Raw genomic sequence first — 15,589 nt, 5'->3', positions numbered from 1 at the left:
GAAATTAATCTCCCTGAGGCTTATTAAAATGGCACTTTTCCTTTGCCCTATTTATATTTGAATATTGGCACTTCTTAAAAATTTCACTTTTGATTCTGTTTGGTTTCTATTTCTCATTGCTTTGTTCAACTAATGTTTTTATGACAAAGCTGTTAAATTAAAATATGTCACTGTAATAGAATTTTTCAGAACCGTGAAGTTGTTTGCATTAATGTCCAGCCTGTCCAGTGTATGTGTTCCCGGCAAATGTGCCTGACAGTTTTCCTTTTAATACATTGGTAGCCTGGATTAAATTCCAGTGTGGGGACTAACGTTTGGCCTGCATAGTTCCTCTGTGTAATTTCAATTGGATACAGTATTTTTCTTCACTTCCTGTTCTAAACTGTTGCTTATGTTCTTTAAATAACTGTTGTGATCCCCTTTGTATATGGCTTTACTTCATTGGCCATATTTACTAGGTGACATTTGATAACTTTGGAATTTTGCAGAATGAAAGGTATTGTAGAAATGCAAGATTTCCTTCAGCACAAAAGTCCCGTGGCCGCATCCAAGACATATCAGGCCTCAAGACATATTTCTCTGATTCTTTTGATGAAACCGAAAATTTAGAGGCCTTTTTTTCTTTTAAGTTGCTCTTATAAACTTGTTGCATTGTGTGATATTGTGTCCTCTGACAAGGGGGTGTCATTTCAGTGATGTCCTCTTCTGAAACAGAGAAGGAAGTGACAATCAGGCCTCTGTGGTTCTTCTAGTTACATTGTTGAACACCAAGTGTTATTTTCAAATAGGCAGTATTCAGCTACAGACAAGGTTATTTGGGTAAATCCAATATCTGTTAATTAGACCAACTCAAATCTAATAAATGATATCACATTTACCCAAAGAACATTGTCTGCCAGTGTCCTTAGCTCAACACGGCTACATCCTACATTCCAGTTTTCATCTGTGCACATGTGAGACCAAATACATACACATAGCTCACAGCTTAAGTTTAGATGACAGAGTAAAACTGATTGAGCTCTGCTTATAATTCCCACCATTTCCAGTACCGGCGCAGGTCTGCTCGTTGTTGCAGTAATCATGGATGAGTTTCCTCATCATCATCAGTTTAGATGTCTCTCCAATAGTGTATGTGTATAGTGCTCTCAGCTCCTACCAGGCATGGGGTGGTGGGTTAGTGAGTCCTGATGTAATCCAGCATGTCTGCATAATTCACCACCAGTGCTGTGCTATAATCAGATAAGTGGGTGGGAAACATCAGTGCTGTATCTCACTAGCAGTGCAGTTTTGGTGGTAGTCACTGTAGTGTCATTGTGTCAACACTCAGAAGTACTGCTCTCTCACATGACATTGCTTGTTGCTGACACTTATTCTCCGTGCCATCTTCTGCTGTCCTTTGAACTTTTTAGTAATTGTGCTTCACACCTTGTTCATTTGAGGCTCTCAGAGCGCCATACAAAAGTTACTTAAGCTTTAAAGGAGCTCTTCTTTTGAGGAAAGAAAGCATTATCCCCGTTTACAGATAGAGAAAATGAGACTGTCATCAAGGGTTAAATGCCTTGCTGAGTGTCAGAATTTCTGGCAGTTTGCAGTAGAAGGCAAGAGTCTTCATTTCAAACCTGTCACAACCACCAAATGTTGTCTTTCCCTCCACTTTAACAAGGGGTGCTCCAGAATTAACTTAACCAAAAAAAACAAACCCTGTAGAGAAGAGGGGGAGATACTCACAACCAGGGCCTGTAGTTTACTGTAACTGAGACTCTTCTGTCATTCTAAACCATTGGCAGAGGTCCATAAATGACAGACAGCCTTGAACTGGCTCTGGGGACATCTGTTACTCTATTTTTAGAATTTACACACTTGCACATGTAAACAGGTGATCTCCTAAATATATGGAATTAAATAACACTTGGTATTCAAAGTACTCGTAAGTCAAAGTGGATTTAAGGGTGAGATGAACGTGCCACTACCAAAATGATCAGTTGCGTAATAATCCCTGAAAAAGGTGTATTTTATGCTGCTAATGTTTTATTCTTGAGTATGTGTGTCTTTGCGCATTCTTGCACAATTAAGAATTGCTATTACTTCATGAGGAAGTACTTTTCAGGATACTTTCTCTCTGAATGACTTTGTTCCACCTTTATTCCCCATTTGACTATCTTGGCAATTACCTGTTTCTCACTGTTAAGAGACATCTCTTGTAGATATGTTGCTTCTATTTCAAAGGTACACAAAGAAGAAGTAATTTTCTAGGTTAGTCCTGAAGTATTGGAATTAAGGGAAGGAGACTGAGTAAAGGGACATTTAGACTGAATGTCTGGAAATACTTCCTAATAGCCAGATTGATTTTGGAGTAAGGTCCCGAAGGAAGTGCTGAAAACTCCAGTGCTTAAATAATTTAAAACTGAATGGGATAAAACACTGGAGACTATGCTGTAGGGAATGATTCTGTATTGATCAGAGCATGATGGGGGAGAAAAACAGACTGACTGTGATCGATTACTGTCTTTTTTTCAAACATCCCAACATCATGCCAACAAATAAAGATTAGACATTACAGTTATTATTTCTATTAACATTTTTAAAGTTCTGGTTCCCCAAGAAAAAGTGGAAGGGTTTCTTTCAGTGTGAGACAGAACCATCTCTAGCTAATCTATATAACTGAATTCAAAGAAATGGTGTGGTAATGCAACAAAATTTATTAGTGGAGGGGGGAGTAGGTTTTCTGTCTTACACTTAAGAAAAGCTCTGTTGACCAATGAAATGGGCAGGCACATGGTGAGTACAGTTTCTAGGAGTTGCTTGCAATGTGAATGTTGGTCCCTTCCTGTTGGAGCAGTCAGTCCATATTTTCTGTTTGTTTTTAAATGTTCATGGTTTGGAAAGACCTTGGTGCTCTAGAAATAATTGAGAAACAGGGCCTGTTTTGCGGATTTTTATCACCCTACCAAGACCTTCGCAACTTCCTCTCTCCGTTGCCTGCAGCAGAATACGGAAACCTTGCTCTTAAGGCCACTTCTGCAATTGCAGGAGGGAAGAGGCGAAGGGTGGGAGGAGGGGCCTTTCTCTTCTGCTGCTCAGCATGTCCTGGAGCCAAAAGAAGAATATCTAACGTATTTGAAAATGTGTCCTGCACTGTGTCTCCCGCTGACTAGTTTCCTACTCTTTTCTCTCTTTGTTGCACCTCAGTGCTGCAGTTGAAGCTCCAGCAGCGACGGACTCGGGAGGAGTTGGTGAGCCAAGGGATCATGCCGCGTAAGTACCACTTAAACTCATTCCTTTGTCTTAGTGTTTATAGCACCTGCCTTTGAATGGAGGGTGGCTTGGAGATGAAAAATGGCGAATGTGAGAGCCCCACCCTGTTTCACTCCACCTCCCTTCTTATAAAGCACTGTGGACCTTGGAAGAGAGAGCCACCTAGAATATCAAGGAGCACTGTTGGCACCACACTTAATTGCATTCAGAACAATGGCTGTGTTGCTTGCTGCGGAGAATAGTCTTCTGGAGAATATGTGCCATATTAGAAGCATCTTATGTGCTCATGCGTGCTGGTAATCGCTCTTAGCAGGCTTCCTGCCTCTGCCGCTTCCATTCTTGTGTGTCAGCGCCGCATAACTCAGAAGCGTGGCTGTCCTGAATTAGTGCCTACATACTTATAAACCTGGTAGAATCTCTACTATGCACGCAGGGTATCAAGGCAGCAAGGCTACTCTTTTTCTGCAATGGTCAGTGTTTGAAACACATCTAGTAGCAACTGTAGAGAGCAGCTGTTCTGCTGCAGGGGGGAAAGATCTGCAGAAACTGTTAAATGGTAGTGTGTGGGTGGCTAGAATATACCTTAGCCCCGAGCTTAACATGTACAGAGTTTGGGGAACAATTTTTTTTGAGTGCAGGACTGGTGATAGAAATGGAATTAAACAGTTTGACTCAACTTCAGTACCTCTGAACTGGATGACACTTTCCAAGTGCATCAGCAAGCAACCAAGGGAGAACCAAAGAACAGGTGGTTATTTTTGGAGTTCTCTGCATTTCCTCTGAAAGCCTTAATGAAAAGCAGCAGCTTAACTATGCATTTCTTTTTCTGAGAACCCTTCCCTACCCCAACAGACACACTGTAAGTGTAAGCTAAAACCAAAAGGAGCTACGCTGTTCTTTTGGAAGGCCAGATAGAGAAGAGAGTTTTCTCACTTCTACTTTGGGATGTACTCTGAAATAGTAGGGCCTTCCTTTTCTAAATGCATGAGGCGAGTTTATCAGCAGTGACTCTTTCAATGAAAAGAAATTTGTAAGTATCAGTCAGTCAGTGGGAGTGCCTCAGTATAAGACAATGATGTGTAGGCCTATGTGAAGTGGTAGGTATTTGCTTCGGATTCGGCCAGTTCGGGGGACAGTGATTTGATTTGGTGATTCAGATCACTGTCCCAAATTGATTCGGCCAATCTGATTCAGAAATTTGGCCATTGCCAAATTGGCCTAATCTCTGAATCGGACAGGCCCCAACCCTGGCTGCTCTCCCAGCCCCGTAAATGTCTGGCCTGCCTGCCCTAGCTCCCAGCTCTTTAAAAAAAAAAAGCCCCAGACTCACTGGGTCCTGCTGGGCGGGGGGTGATCCCTGCTGCCCTGTGCTGTGTGGGGGGCTCTGCCACAAGGCCCAGAGGCTCTGAGGCCGCTGCAGCAGTAGGTAAGTGTGAGGCTTTTTTTTTCTTTAAGAACTGGGAGCCAGGATGGGCAGGGCAGCCATGGGGGGCGGGGAGGGGGAGGCTGGGAGAGTGGGCAGCAGTTGGGTGCTACTCAGGGGGCTGGGGGAAGAGGCAGAGGATGGGGCCTGCCAGGGGTCCCCCCATGATCTCCTCCCCACTCCTCCAGCCCCACTTCCCCTGCCCCTTACTATCATGGATTCCAGGTCCAGCTCCTTGCTGCAGCCGGTGGGGAGTGCCCAAATCTCCAAAGCTCTATGAATCTTTTCTGAATGGATTCAGAGAGCTTCAAACCTATTCGGACCTTTTTATGGGTCTCCTGATTCAATTCGGATTTGGAGATTCAACTGCTGAATTGGGCTGAATCTCCTCTGAATCGAATCAGCACTTGAAGCTTCGCACAGTCCTGGTGATGTGCTCTAGGGCAGCAGTTCTCAACCTTTTGCACCTTACTTCCCACCAGCCATTTTGTGAAAAAACCCTGGTCCCACCATAATAAAAACCCCACAAAACTGCACTGTGCAAGATATCTGTTGATTCGTCTACTTGAAGTGCAAACAACTGACTTTTTCAATCAGGCAGTGAGTTGAAGGCCCACCTACATGACCTTCAAGTCCCACCAGTGGGACATGTCCCACTGGTTGGGAAACATTGCTCTAGGGCAGGGATGGACAGTTATTTTGGGTGGAGGGCTGCTTACTGAGTTTTGGCAAGCCATCGAGGGCCACGTGACAGGCAGCCAGGGGCAGGTAAATATTAATTTTCTAAATTTTTTAGGGGCCCCGTGGGCCAGATAGAATGGCCTGGCGGGCCGCGTCTGGCCTGTAGGCTGCATTTTGCCCGCCCCTGCTGTAAGGCAATTCTCTTCATAAGATTCCATCAAATCAACCTAAACTCCCTTAGTGAATATTAGTATTAGGGGATATTAGTAAATTGTGCCACCTGTGATTATTTTGTTCTGTGGGACTCCTGCAGATATTTCTAAAGAACACCTTGTTGGCTTTGGGATGAACCATATTGACCCAAGTGTTGGGTATTTGCAATAATCTTTCCCAGGAGAAAACATTCCTGACCTCTGTGCATCATCTTTATCTCTCCTCTTTATCACTGTCATAGGCTATTAATATCCTTAGTAGGTTTGGTAAGTCCAAAATGCATGAGTTTTATTTGCCATGAGGGATGTATCTTTTTTTGCTTGTAGTTATGTGAAAACCTTGTGTCTATTTTCAAGAATGGTTAATGGTTTGTTTTTTCAAGTTTTTGGTCTCCAGTGTGAGATACTTTAAAAGGGGCCTGATTTGTAGAAAGTGTGTGCTCAGCCCTTTGAAAATCGGGTCCCCCTTATGATGTCTCAATTAAATACCTCAAACACTAGTTACTGTTAAATCTAGGCAGTATTTTAAATGGTTAAGCAAGTGGCTGGAGCTTACGGAGACTTGTCTTGTCCTTTGTAGCATTCATAAGCTTTATGACAAACTAAGGGGAAACACTTTTATGGAAGCCCCTTGTTAAATTATGGCAGCATGTTCTACACTGTAGAGAAAACCATTTTAGCAGAACTATTCTTTAAACTAGGTTTATAACCAGTTCCTTCTAGCCATGGTTAGAACACTTTACCTGTCACTTGTAACTTGCGCAGAACTACTTTAAAGAAGTGCTTAAAACCTTCTTGGTCTGGCTTGCACTTTAATGAGAAGACCAAGTGTGAAATTAGGAGTTGTGTTATTCAAAGCAAAACTCTCGTTTTAGTTCTGGAAATTAAGTATGGTTCTAGGCCAGCTTCTGCTCCTGTAGGCAGCTCAGAGTCATGGCCACTTTGTATAGATGCTTCTAGCTCTCTGATTTAAACATTTGTGCCTTACCAATTGGATTGCCTAGGCTCCCTATCCCTCTCCATGTTCCTTTCCCAGGTATCCTTGCTGTGAAAATACTTGCTCATCCCTCGAGGCCTGGTGCTGAAGAAACCAACCCTCCGTCTCACACCTCCCTCTTAAATGGGTTAATCAAGGAGGCTAGCAGGGCCCAAACAGCTTATTTTATCCTATTTAATCACAGAAGCCAGAAGGAGACTTAGAACTGGATCGGTTGGGTCTGCGTTCTCTCTTTTCTTGAGACTCTACTTTGCTTCCGAACCATACTTGCCATTTGGAGGGCATGGCAGCCTGTGAAAGAAGTGTGGTAACTGAGATGCATTCCAGGTCCTGATCCCTCCAACTAACCACTGATGTGGAATTGACTGAGTGCTTTGGGGAGAGAGTAGAGGTCACTCCTTAGTGCCTGGTGTGCATGCTTATTTTCCATCACCCTTAATTTCATTGACTGAAACATAAATCTTGAATAGTGTTAAATTTAACCTGACACTCCAAACATATTGCAAACCTCAGACTTCCTTTATCTAAACTCTTCTCAGGCATTGTGGGCATTTATACATGTGCTCTGGGAGTAAGGGGTGGGGGGGGAAAGCTTTAAGTAGAGTGGGTCTGAGAGCTGCTCTAATTAAATCACCCAGAGTATCTTGTGTATTAGTGTCCCCCTACTTCAAAATGGTGGCAGGCATGCTTTGTCTAAAAAAAAAAAAAGAAAAGCGTACCCACTGCCATTTTGAAGCCAGGGATGCTAATACACAAGACACTGGAGGCTATGGAGCACAGTAATTGCCATGCTCTGGCAGACTTGATTAACTGAGTCTGTAATTACAGTATGTTGGAGCAGGCTCGCTGCTTGTGTACAGGTGCCCTGTGTGTGCCTGTGTGTGCCTGGAAAGTGGAAGGAGAGGTGTTAAGAGTCAGAGGGCTAGCTCTCAGATTAAATGGCTGCTTGTCATTTTGCTCTTAGGATGTACCCTTGTTTTGCTCAGAAGAACAGAGTTTGGAGCAGAGCACCTTGTTCCCAAATGGAATTTTGTTTAGATTGGGAGCGGGGAGTGGAGTGGTATGTTTTAACATTTTTTACCAAGTACACTTAAGCTCACTTGAATACCCTCTCAAGGCCACTTCCCTCCCAGGGGAGAGATGCATTATACTGCATGGTGTACGTCTCTCATATTTAGAGCTTCATAGGTGCACAAAGGCTTAAAACAACGGAGGCAAAGAACCACATACTGTGCATGCCTGAGCTTTGACCTAGAAGGACAGTCTCTAAAAATGGACAGTTTGGTGTTCGTGTTTATTCAGTTCTTGCCCTTTCTGCTGAGACGGTCAGTGGAGGCCAGTCAGTGCTGCAGGTCAAGTTTCTTGACTGCTTGCATTTAAAAAATAATATGTGAAAGTAAATCTACTTTTTCCTCTTAGGATGTTGATTGAATATGAAAAATGACTCCCCACTCAGCTCAGCCCTTCTTAACCTGGTGTACTGTGGAAGGAACAGTCAGATTTTGCCAATTTAAGGTGCTGAAATTAAACTTTAGATTTAATGTACAATACTCCAAACATGCAGCCACCTCTGGAGAATGCAGCAGCTGCTTAACAGCACAGTAGTAAGGCACATAGAAAACTTCTTCAGTAAAAATTGCAAGAATGTTAAGGGTATAATTTATGACCCATATACACCAGAGGTACCAGTCTCCCTTGCAGTTTTTTTCTTTAATTACTGCAAAGGTTAGGGCTTTAGTTTTACATAAGTATTTTATTGTCAGCCAGGGCTTTGACCTTCGATATTAGTAGCATGTGCAAAACTCCACACAAGACCACTGTAAAATATAATCATAGAGCCCAGTTGCCTTGTGGTTACTACCCTTCAAATTTCGCAAGAGGTACTCTGAATAGGCATGAGAGTCAGCAGTATTGCAGAGGAGCACTGCCTGCTGCTCCATAGCACCCCTTTGTGACCAGTTCAAGAATGGCATAGATTCAGGAGAGCTGTATCCTACCTGCTAGTTGGAAGGAAGTTGGCTGAAATGCAGTATTTCACCAATTTTCTTTTTCCTTTGTTTAATAGCAGTCTCACATTATTCAAGTTGGTGCCCAGATCTGACTACTCAGCCTGAGAATGGCATGTGTGTAAATGCCCAAGGGGATTGAATGGATGTAAAGACAACCTGCGGGCATTTAAAATCTCCCCTAGCTACTGCTGTCAGCTGAAGTTGTTAGTGAAGAGAGTAGTGGGATTTACATAGCAGCCTTTTGCCCTCCTGAGAGAATTTATGCAAAAGGAGTTCATCTAATATCAGTTCCCTTTCCATCCCCCAGGCTTAGTTCTGATTCTTCCAACTTGCCTTTTGTCCTCCTGGATTAATGAGGAGGTTGTAAAATGATTGGGAATAAAGACTCATCCCTGATAGCTCCTGAACTAAGTATAGGGTGTTTCTCATTCAGAAAGGAAGGAGTTTGTGCAGGCTGCTGCCCTCTGGCTCTTGGTTCCTTGCAGGTTGTGTCACCATCACTCTGATGCAACACTGATGGGGCTTCAGTGTCAGCTTGTTACTGCGCTCTGAGATATCGGGCAGGCTTCTCATGCTCCAGTCCAAACTCTCCTGGGTGAGGAGAAGTTTTGTACCTGGGGCACTGTATTGCTGAGGTTAATGAAGGTAAGTTGAAGCTTGGCACAGATTTTTATTCACAGTGGTTGACAACCCTGCAACCAAGAAACGATTCGTAGGATATAGTCGTAAAACAGTTGGTATTCAATAGGAACAATTGAAACATGACTTCAGAATGCAGAGCACAAATTGTGTCTCTCATTTTTGTCAATTCGTATCTGAATCAGGGCAAATAACATATTTAGGTTCATTTTCTCTGCCCAGCAAAGCTAATAAATAAGAAATGTTGATGCTTAGTAAATGTTTCAGTCAGAATTTTCAAATGTTGGTTTTGGTTTTTAAAGTTCAGCATTTGAAGCTTCATTTGTGGATTTGTGTGGCTTGGTCTGGGTACAAAAGCTGACAGTTTTCCTGTAGTGTCCACACATAAAAGTGCTTGTAAAGTATTGCAGTTATCAAAGCATTGTTCCTGCTGTATGAGCTCTTACTAGGTCTCATAGCTACTTCTGTCTGAATTGAGGACTGACTTGTTTCAGCAGTATTGTATCTTGAGAGTTGTGGCAGTGCAACTTTCTGGTTTAGGTTGGTACATCCTCCCAGCTCAGTTCCACGGTGGTATAAAAGGAAAAACTTCACTTAAGAGTTTTAACTTTTTTACTGCATGTTTTGATGAAAGCTTCTTAATCAATACAAACTTTATACCACACAGACCGATAGTTACATTTTGTTTAGCAACATATCTTTTCTTTTTAAACCCTGAAAATCCTGAAGCCAACACAGTAAAAAGCACTGCCCGGAATTGTGGGACACACAGCACCATCTGTAGTGACAGCAGTGCTGTGTGGCAACGCAGTGTGGGGACATGCTGGACTAGTTCCTATTAACCAGGAGGCAAATATGGACATGCTAAATGTTCTCAGAGAAAAGTGGTTTTAGAGTTCTGCCATTACACTATTCACCATGAAATAGTGCTCTCTTATTGCAGAGTTCATTAGCAGATAGGTCCAAGGAAGGATGTAACACATGCATGGCACACCTAATTGTGTGCTGTTGTATCTTGATGGAAATGTTTCACTTGAGTTTTTCACTGGCCTCCATAAATGATATATTTTACACACCATTCTTATTCGTGTGTGTGTGAACAGTGTGTTGTCATGTTACCTGCAGAATAGACTTCTGTGCTGATGTGCAGCTCCAAGGACTTCAGTCAGATTTGGCCTAGTTGTAGCAGTCTACACCTGGCATTGCAGGATTGCAGTTGAAAATAATACAGTTAAATTCCAGAGGAATTAGCAGCAGCATTAAGCCCCTGAAGGCAGTTGATTTGCTGTACAGTTGATGTTATACAAACAAATAACATGCTATCTACTTCTGCCCCGTTTGTCACTTCCCAACCAAAGAGCTTGCTTTGTCTTGCCCCTTCCCTATCAAACAGGAGAGGTGCAAGGGTATGATAGATGGGAGTTTTTCTTTAAAAGTATTTTTCTTTAAAAGTGATGTGTAAAACAAAAGATGCAAATATTGCCAATCCCAGATTGATGCACTTAATGTCCTATCCCCATCCTGTGTCCTGCTTTCTACCCCAGTTGTAGGAGACTGATAGCATTTTTATGATACTTCATCATTTCCAAAATCATCTTGGCGATTTATGGTTCACTGATGGCGACCCAGAAGCACAAATACCAGCAGATTGCAGCAAGAGCTCTGGTATTTGTGACGTCACATGTTGTGAGTTCTGCACGCATCAAGTCGCACCAAGAGGATTTCATAGACCAAACAAATAATTTTTAAAGGCTAATTGAGACATTTTTCTGGATTGAAATCTTGCATCCTCAACGCAGCCTGGTTAGTGGCTCACAGCACAAAAATCTGAAATGAAGTCAGTTTTTATTTTTATTCTTCACTTCACCTTTAATTTGTCTTGGAGAGGGTAGTGTGTGGTATCTCGGACTATGATTGTATCTCTTGAAACATGCCGCCTTCTCCTCCTGCCTCTGACCTTGGGGATGCGGAAGGAACCTGCATGTTACGCTGCAAACCACACTGACAACTTGCCAGGGCCCAAGGCCTGCCCCTGGTTTGTCTCTGTTTCCATTAGAAACAAATGTGTACAATTCTGTTTGTATTTACAAATTGGCAGCTCACTCAGCTTTCTCCTCACTGAAGTTCTAGGAAGGGAGGTTGCATTCAAGGATTTCCTAAGCTGCATTTAGCCCTCAGGGACATCCATTCAACAAAGCAACAAATACAGCCATACAGACTGCTGTCTAAAGAGGCATAAAAGACATGAGAATGAGATCTGGTATGGCAGTTACCTTTGCGAGGCTGGGGGGAGGAACTGAATAAAATTTTCTGGGATCCCCTCTAACATAGCTCTCCCCCCCTTCCCACGAGCAGTCCTTTGGCAAACAAACTTTGTTCATACTAACTTTTATATGATAGAGGCTGAAAACAGTCCCATTCCTCCCCCTCCCCCATCTTGTCTAGGCATTTTGCCAAAATGACAAATGTTTGCTAGGGGAGGGGAGATTATTTGTCAAAAGGGTAGACATGAAGTCTAGTCCAAGAATGGATGAATCACAGGATTCCCATCAAAGATGCTTCTTGCCCTTCTCCCCTTTGAGCTTGGAGATTACAAAGCCATAGCTTTAGTGGAGCTTTCTTACTTGGTTTAACCTCTTTAGGTTTCCAGTGAAGCAGGCCGAATACAAAATGTTAATGGAAACAGACAGCTGTGTACACACCATCTACATCTCTCTTATAAATATGATGATATGCTTCATTATGGTGATGCTTATTCATTATGGAGGCACTAGTCATAACCATAGATAATGGTTTCTGTTCTGCACTTAAATCAGGGATTCAGCTTCCCTGTTTTGTATAGAAAGTGCTGTAGTCTCACGAAAATTAGGGTGCTTATTTTTCAAGTACAGAATTAATTTTCTGCAAACGTTAATTAGTTATTAATAAAATGGAAATTCAAATGAATTAAAAGTCTCATTCTATAAAAAACTTAGCACCCCAAGTTAGTCATTTTTATGTCCCTGTCTTTTTTACAAGGAAATAGCATACATGTCCCACTTTTCACAGTTAAAATTAATTAAAACCTTGTGCATAAATTATGTTTGAAATATGACTATAACCTAAGTCAGGGGGTCAAACTCTTCCGGCCCTGCTGACCATACAAATGGTGCAGGACTGGTCCGTGGGCTGGATAAATGATGTTGGGCTGGTCCCATGGGCTGGTTTTGGCCCACACCACTCCCCTGGACCCACCTCCCTCAGCATGTGCTTTCACTGGTCTGGATCATGTGCTGCATGTGGCACCTACTCCAGCTGGTCAGGGGCAGGTTCTGCCTGCAGTGCAGAGCCCAGAGCAGGTGCTGGATCCAGTATGCAGGGGATGGGCTCCTTCTCCTCACCATGCTGGATCTAGTGCCTGCTCTGGTCAGCCTAGGACTGTGCCACACATGGCTGCTACATTGGCCAGCCCAGGGTGGGCTTTGTGTGCAGTGTGGGTCCCAGAGCTGCTTGGATTCCAGGGCAGCCAGAGCAGGTGCCACGTGTAACACAGTCCCACACTGGCCAGAGTAGGTACTGCAGATGCTGCGCTGTGTGTCGGGGAGTCCTAGACTGGCCTTGCCCAGGTGCTGTGTGCAGGAGGGGTCCCGGGCCCATCTGGTGCCCTCCATGTGTGGCATGTGGGTCAAACTTGAGACCCAAGGCCAGCACTGGAGGCCAGAAAATGTGGCTGTGTGGGCCAGATTTGGCCCATGGGCTCCATCTTTAACACTGTTGACCTAAATTAACAAATATTGTACCTAACTATCACCATGGGGACTGTAGACAAACTCAGATCAGCAATTCAGGTAATTTTTAAGTGGGACAGTTGAGACATCAGAAGCATTTCAGTCAGTAACCACTACTTTTTACAGTCACCTTGCATGCTACAGTTCTCATGGTTAGAATGGCTCAGTGACATAAGTGAAACTAAATGCAGTCTTAACTCAATAATCTTAACTCTGCCTGTGACAATACCAGCAAGGCTAAAAAAAATCCATCGTTAAGCATCATTTAATTCATGCTTCCAAACAAATACCCTAATCGATAGGTTATCGGATAGCATCCCTGCAGGACAGAGTTCAAGTTGTTAAATATCCTTAGAATCTTAATTTTTTATTTTTCTGCATTCGTATAGTTTGGGCTTAGTATTGGAATAACTACAATACCCCTGTGTTTTTACCCTTAACTTACTAAGTCTCAGAACCTTAGTTCCATTCAATGCCATTTTTGACTGTGGGTGCCTGTATATGCGTGCAGAGGCTGCTCCAATGCGCTGTAATTATAGCACATTGGAGCAGACTTGATTAATCCATCAGATTAATTACCATGCTCCAGCAGCCTCCCACATCTCATGTGTCAGTGTCCCCACACTTCAAAATGGTGGCAGGGGCGCTTGAACTAAAGCTCGTCAAACTAGTTTTAGTTCAAGCGCCCCCGCTGCCATTTTGAAGCACAGGGACACTGATACATAAGATGCTGCAGCGCTTTAATTAGAGCAGGTCTCGGAGCTGCTCTAATTAAAGCACCGCCTCCTCCATCCCCAGAGCACATGTAAAAGTGTCCTACATGCTTAGAGTGAAGTTGCTGGTTCTCCAGTGGCTCTGAAGGCGTTCATCTTCTTCCCACACCTTCCACAGGGACTGTGAAAGGACATGGGAAAGTTCAACTTCTAGGGTCTGACACACTTGCAATGACTGTATTGGGCAGTGTGTCAGAACCTGAGTGGGAGACACTGGACAATGTGTATTCTACATGTTGACTTCCCTGCAGTTGTACAGGGGGCAGGGCATTGGTGATAGACTTCCATCCTTTCCATCTTTTTATATATATTCTCTCTCCTGGTGTTTCTAATGCATGCAGCAGTCCTGGTAGCTGTTTTTTGACTTGCACTTGGAAGACAGCGGTTCCTTTGACTCCTGTGACCAATGTCTTAATGTGTGCTAAAGCTCACATAATGTGAGGGGAAGAGGTTGTTTATAACTAGAGGAAGGTAGAAGGGACCAGCTACCTGTGGTTTGAGATATGTGTCTCATTAGATGGGACTTAGAGCCCCACCCAGAGCCAGCAGAGGAAACTGAGCATATTTGCAGCTCTTATCTCGTTTTTTATAAAAGAGTAATAAACAAAGAAACTCGAGTCCTCCCCAGACAAATAGAGCAGTAAATAGCAGGCAGCTCTTCACTCGCCCTCCTGTTTTAAGTCAGCAAATCTGAGGCTTAGCTTTGGGTGTGACACAAATAGGTTGGTGAAGAGCCTTGTTTTTTAGAGCAAAGGAAGATTGACCTTCCTTTCATGTGCTGATCTGAAAACAAAACAATATGAAGGGGATGCTCAGTTTATACTAACTTTGCCATTCATATTTGGTTCCTGATTTTGGATTCAAATATGACTTAATTCTCCAGTTTCCATAAGAAACATGATACTAGAAATATGGGAATATGTGCACGGGGCCCTCTCCCCTGTTCTAGAGGTATCTGACTAGCCCAGAGGCAGGCAATTATTCCAGGTGGAGGGACACTTACTGAGTTTTGGCAAGTCATTGAGGGCCACATGGGTAGCCCTGCCCCTTGACAGGTGCCCCGCCCCCTGGTCACCATCTTGGGATCAGAAGTCCTCTAACCCCTGACCTTTGCCACCAGAAGTCTCTCCCTTTGCCCTCGAAAGTACTCCTTTCAGCAAGGGGGTTTGCCATCTTGAACCAGCAAAATTTCTAAAAATCAAACTTACTACAACATTCATTAATTTCATTTAAAAATATTTTTTTTATCCTGATTTACATGTGTTTGTGTAGTGTACATAGAGGTGATAGTAATAGCTTAAAATGTAGTCTTACTCTTGTATATTGTGGGAGAGTCAGTATAGGTCTGTGGGTATGTGGGGTGTGGGGGAGAGTGTGGGTGTCTGTGTGGGATTTTTCGGGGGTTTCATAGTTTCATAGTTTCTAGGGTCGGAAGGGACCTGAGTAGATCATCTGGTCCAACCCCCTGCCATAGCAGGAAATAATACTGGGGTCAAACAACCCCAGCAAAATGTTCATCCAACCTCGTCTTAAAAACCCCTAAGGTAGGAGCCAGGACCACCTCTCTTGGAAGTTGGTTCCAGATCCTAGCCTCCCTGACCGTGAAGTCGTGCTTCCTGATATCTAGCCTAAACCTGCCGTCTGCCAGCTTGTGGCCGTTATTCCTGGTCACTCCTGCCAGTGCACGGGGGAACAGTGACTCCCCCAATGCCCGCTGATCCCCCCTGACTAATTTATAACAGGCCACTAGATCCCTCTTCTCTTGTGGAGGCTGAACAGGTTCAGGTCCTGCAGTCTCTCCTCATAGGGTCTGCCCTGCTGTCCCCTGATCAT

General features: G+C 43.5%; 1 protein-coding gene across 2 annotated transcripts in view; it reads left to right on the top strand.

Moving 5' to 3' along the window:
- The window catches only part of MKL1 (megakaryoblastic leukemia (translocation) 1), a 107,624-nt gene that overhangs the window by 60,568 nt on the left and 31,467 nt on the right, over positions 1-15,589 (top strand). For both annotated transcript variants that reach the window (XM_019544980.1, XM_019544979.1), the window contains one exon: positions 3,190-3,255. In XM_019544980.1, coding sequence (XP_019400525.1) covers positions 3,190-3,255 — 66 coding nt within the window. The remainder of the gene's footprint in view (positions 1-3,189; positions 3,256-15,589) is intronic.

The sequence above is a fragment of the Crocodylus porosus genome, unplaced genomic scaffold (assembly GCF_001723895.1).
Source record: "Crocodylus porosus isolate Cpor-Errol unplaced genomic scaffold, CroPor_comp1, whole genome shotgun sequence".
Lineage (NCBI taxonomy): Eukaryota > Metazoa > Chordata > Crocodylia > Crocodylidae > Crocodylus > Crocodylus porosus.
Note: the sequence above shows the minus strand (reverse complement) of the source record. Positions and strands in the feature narration are given on the sequence as shown.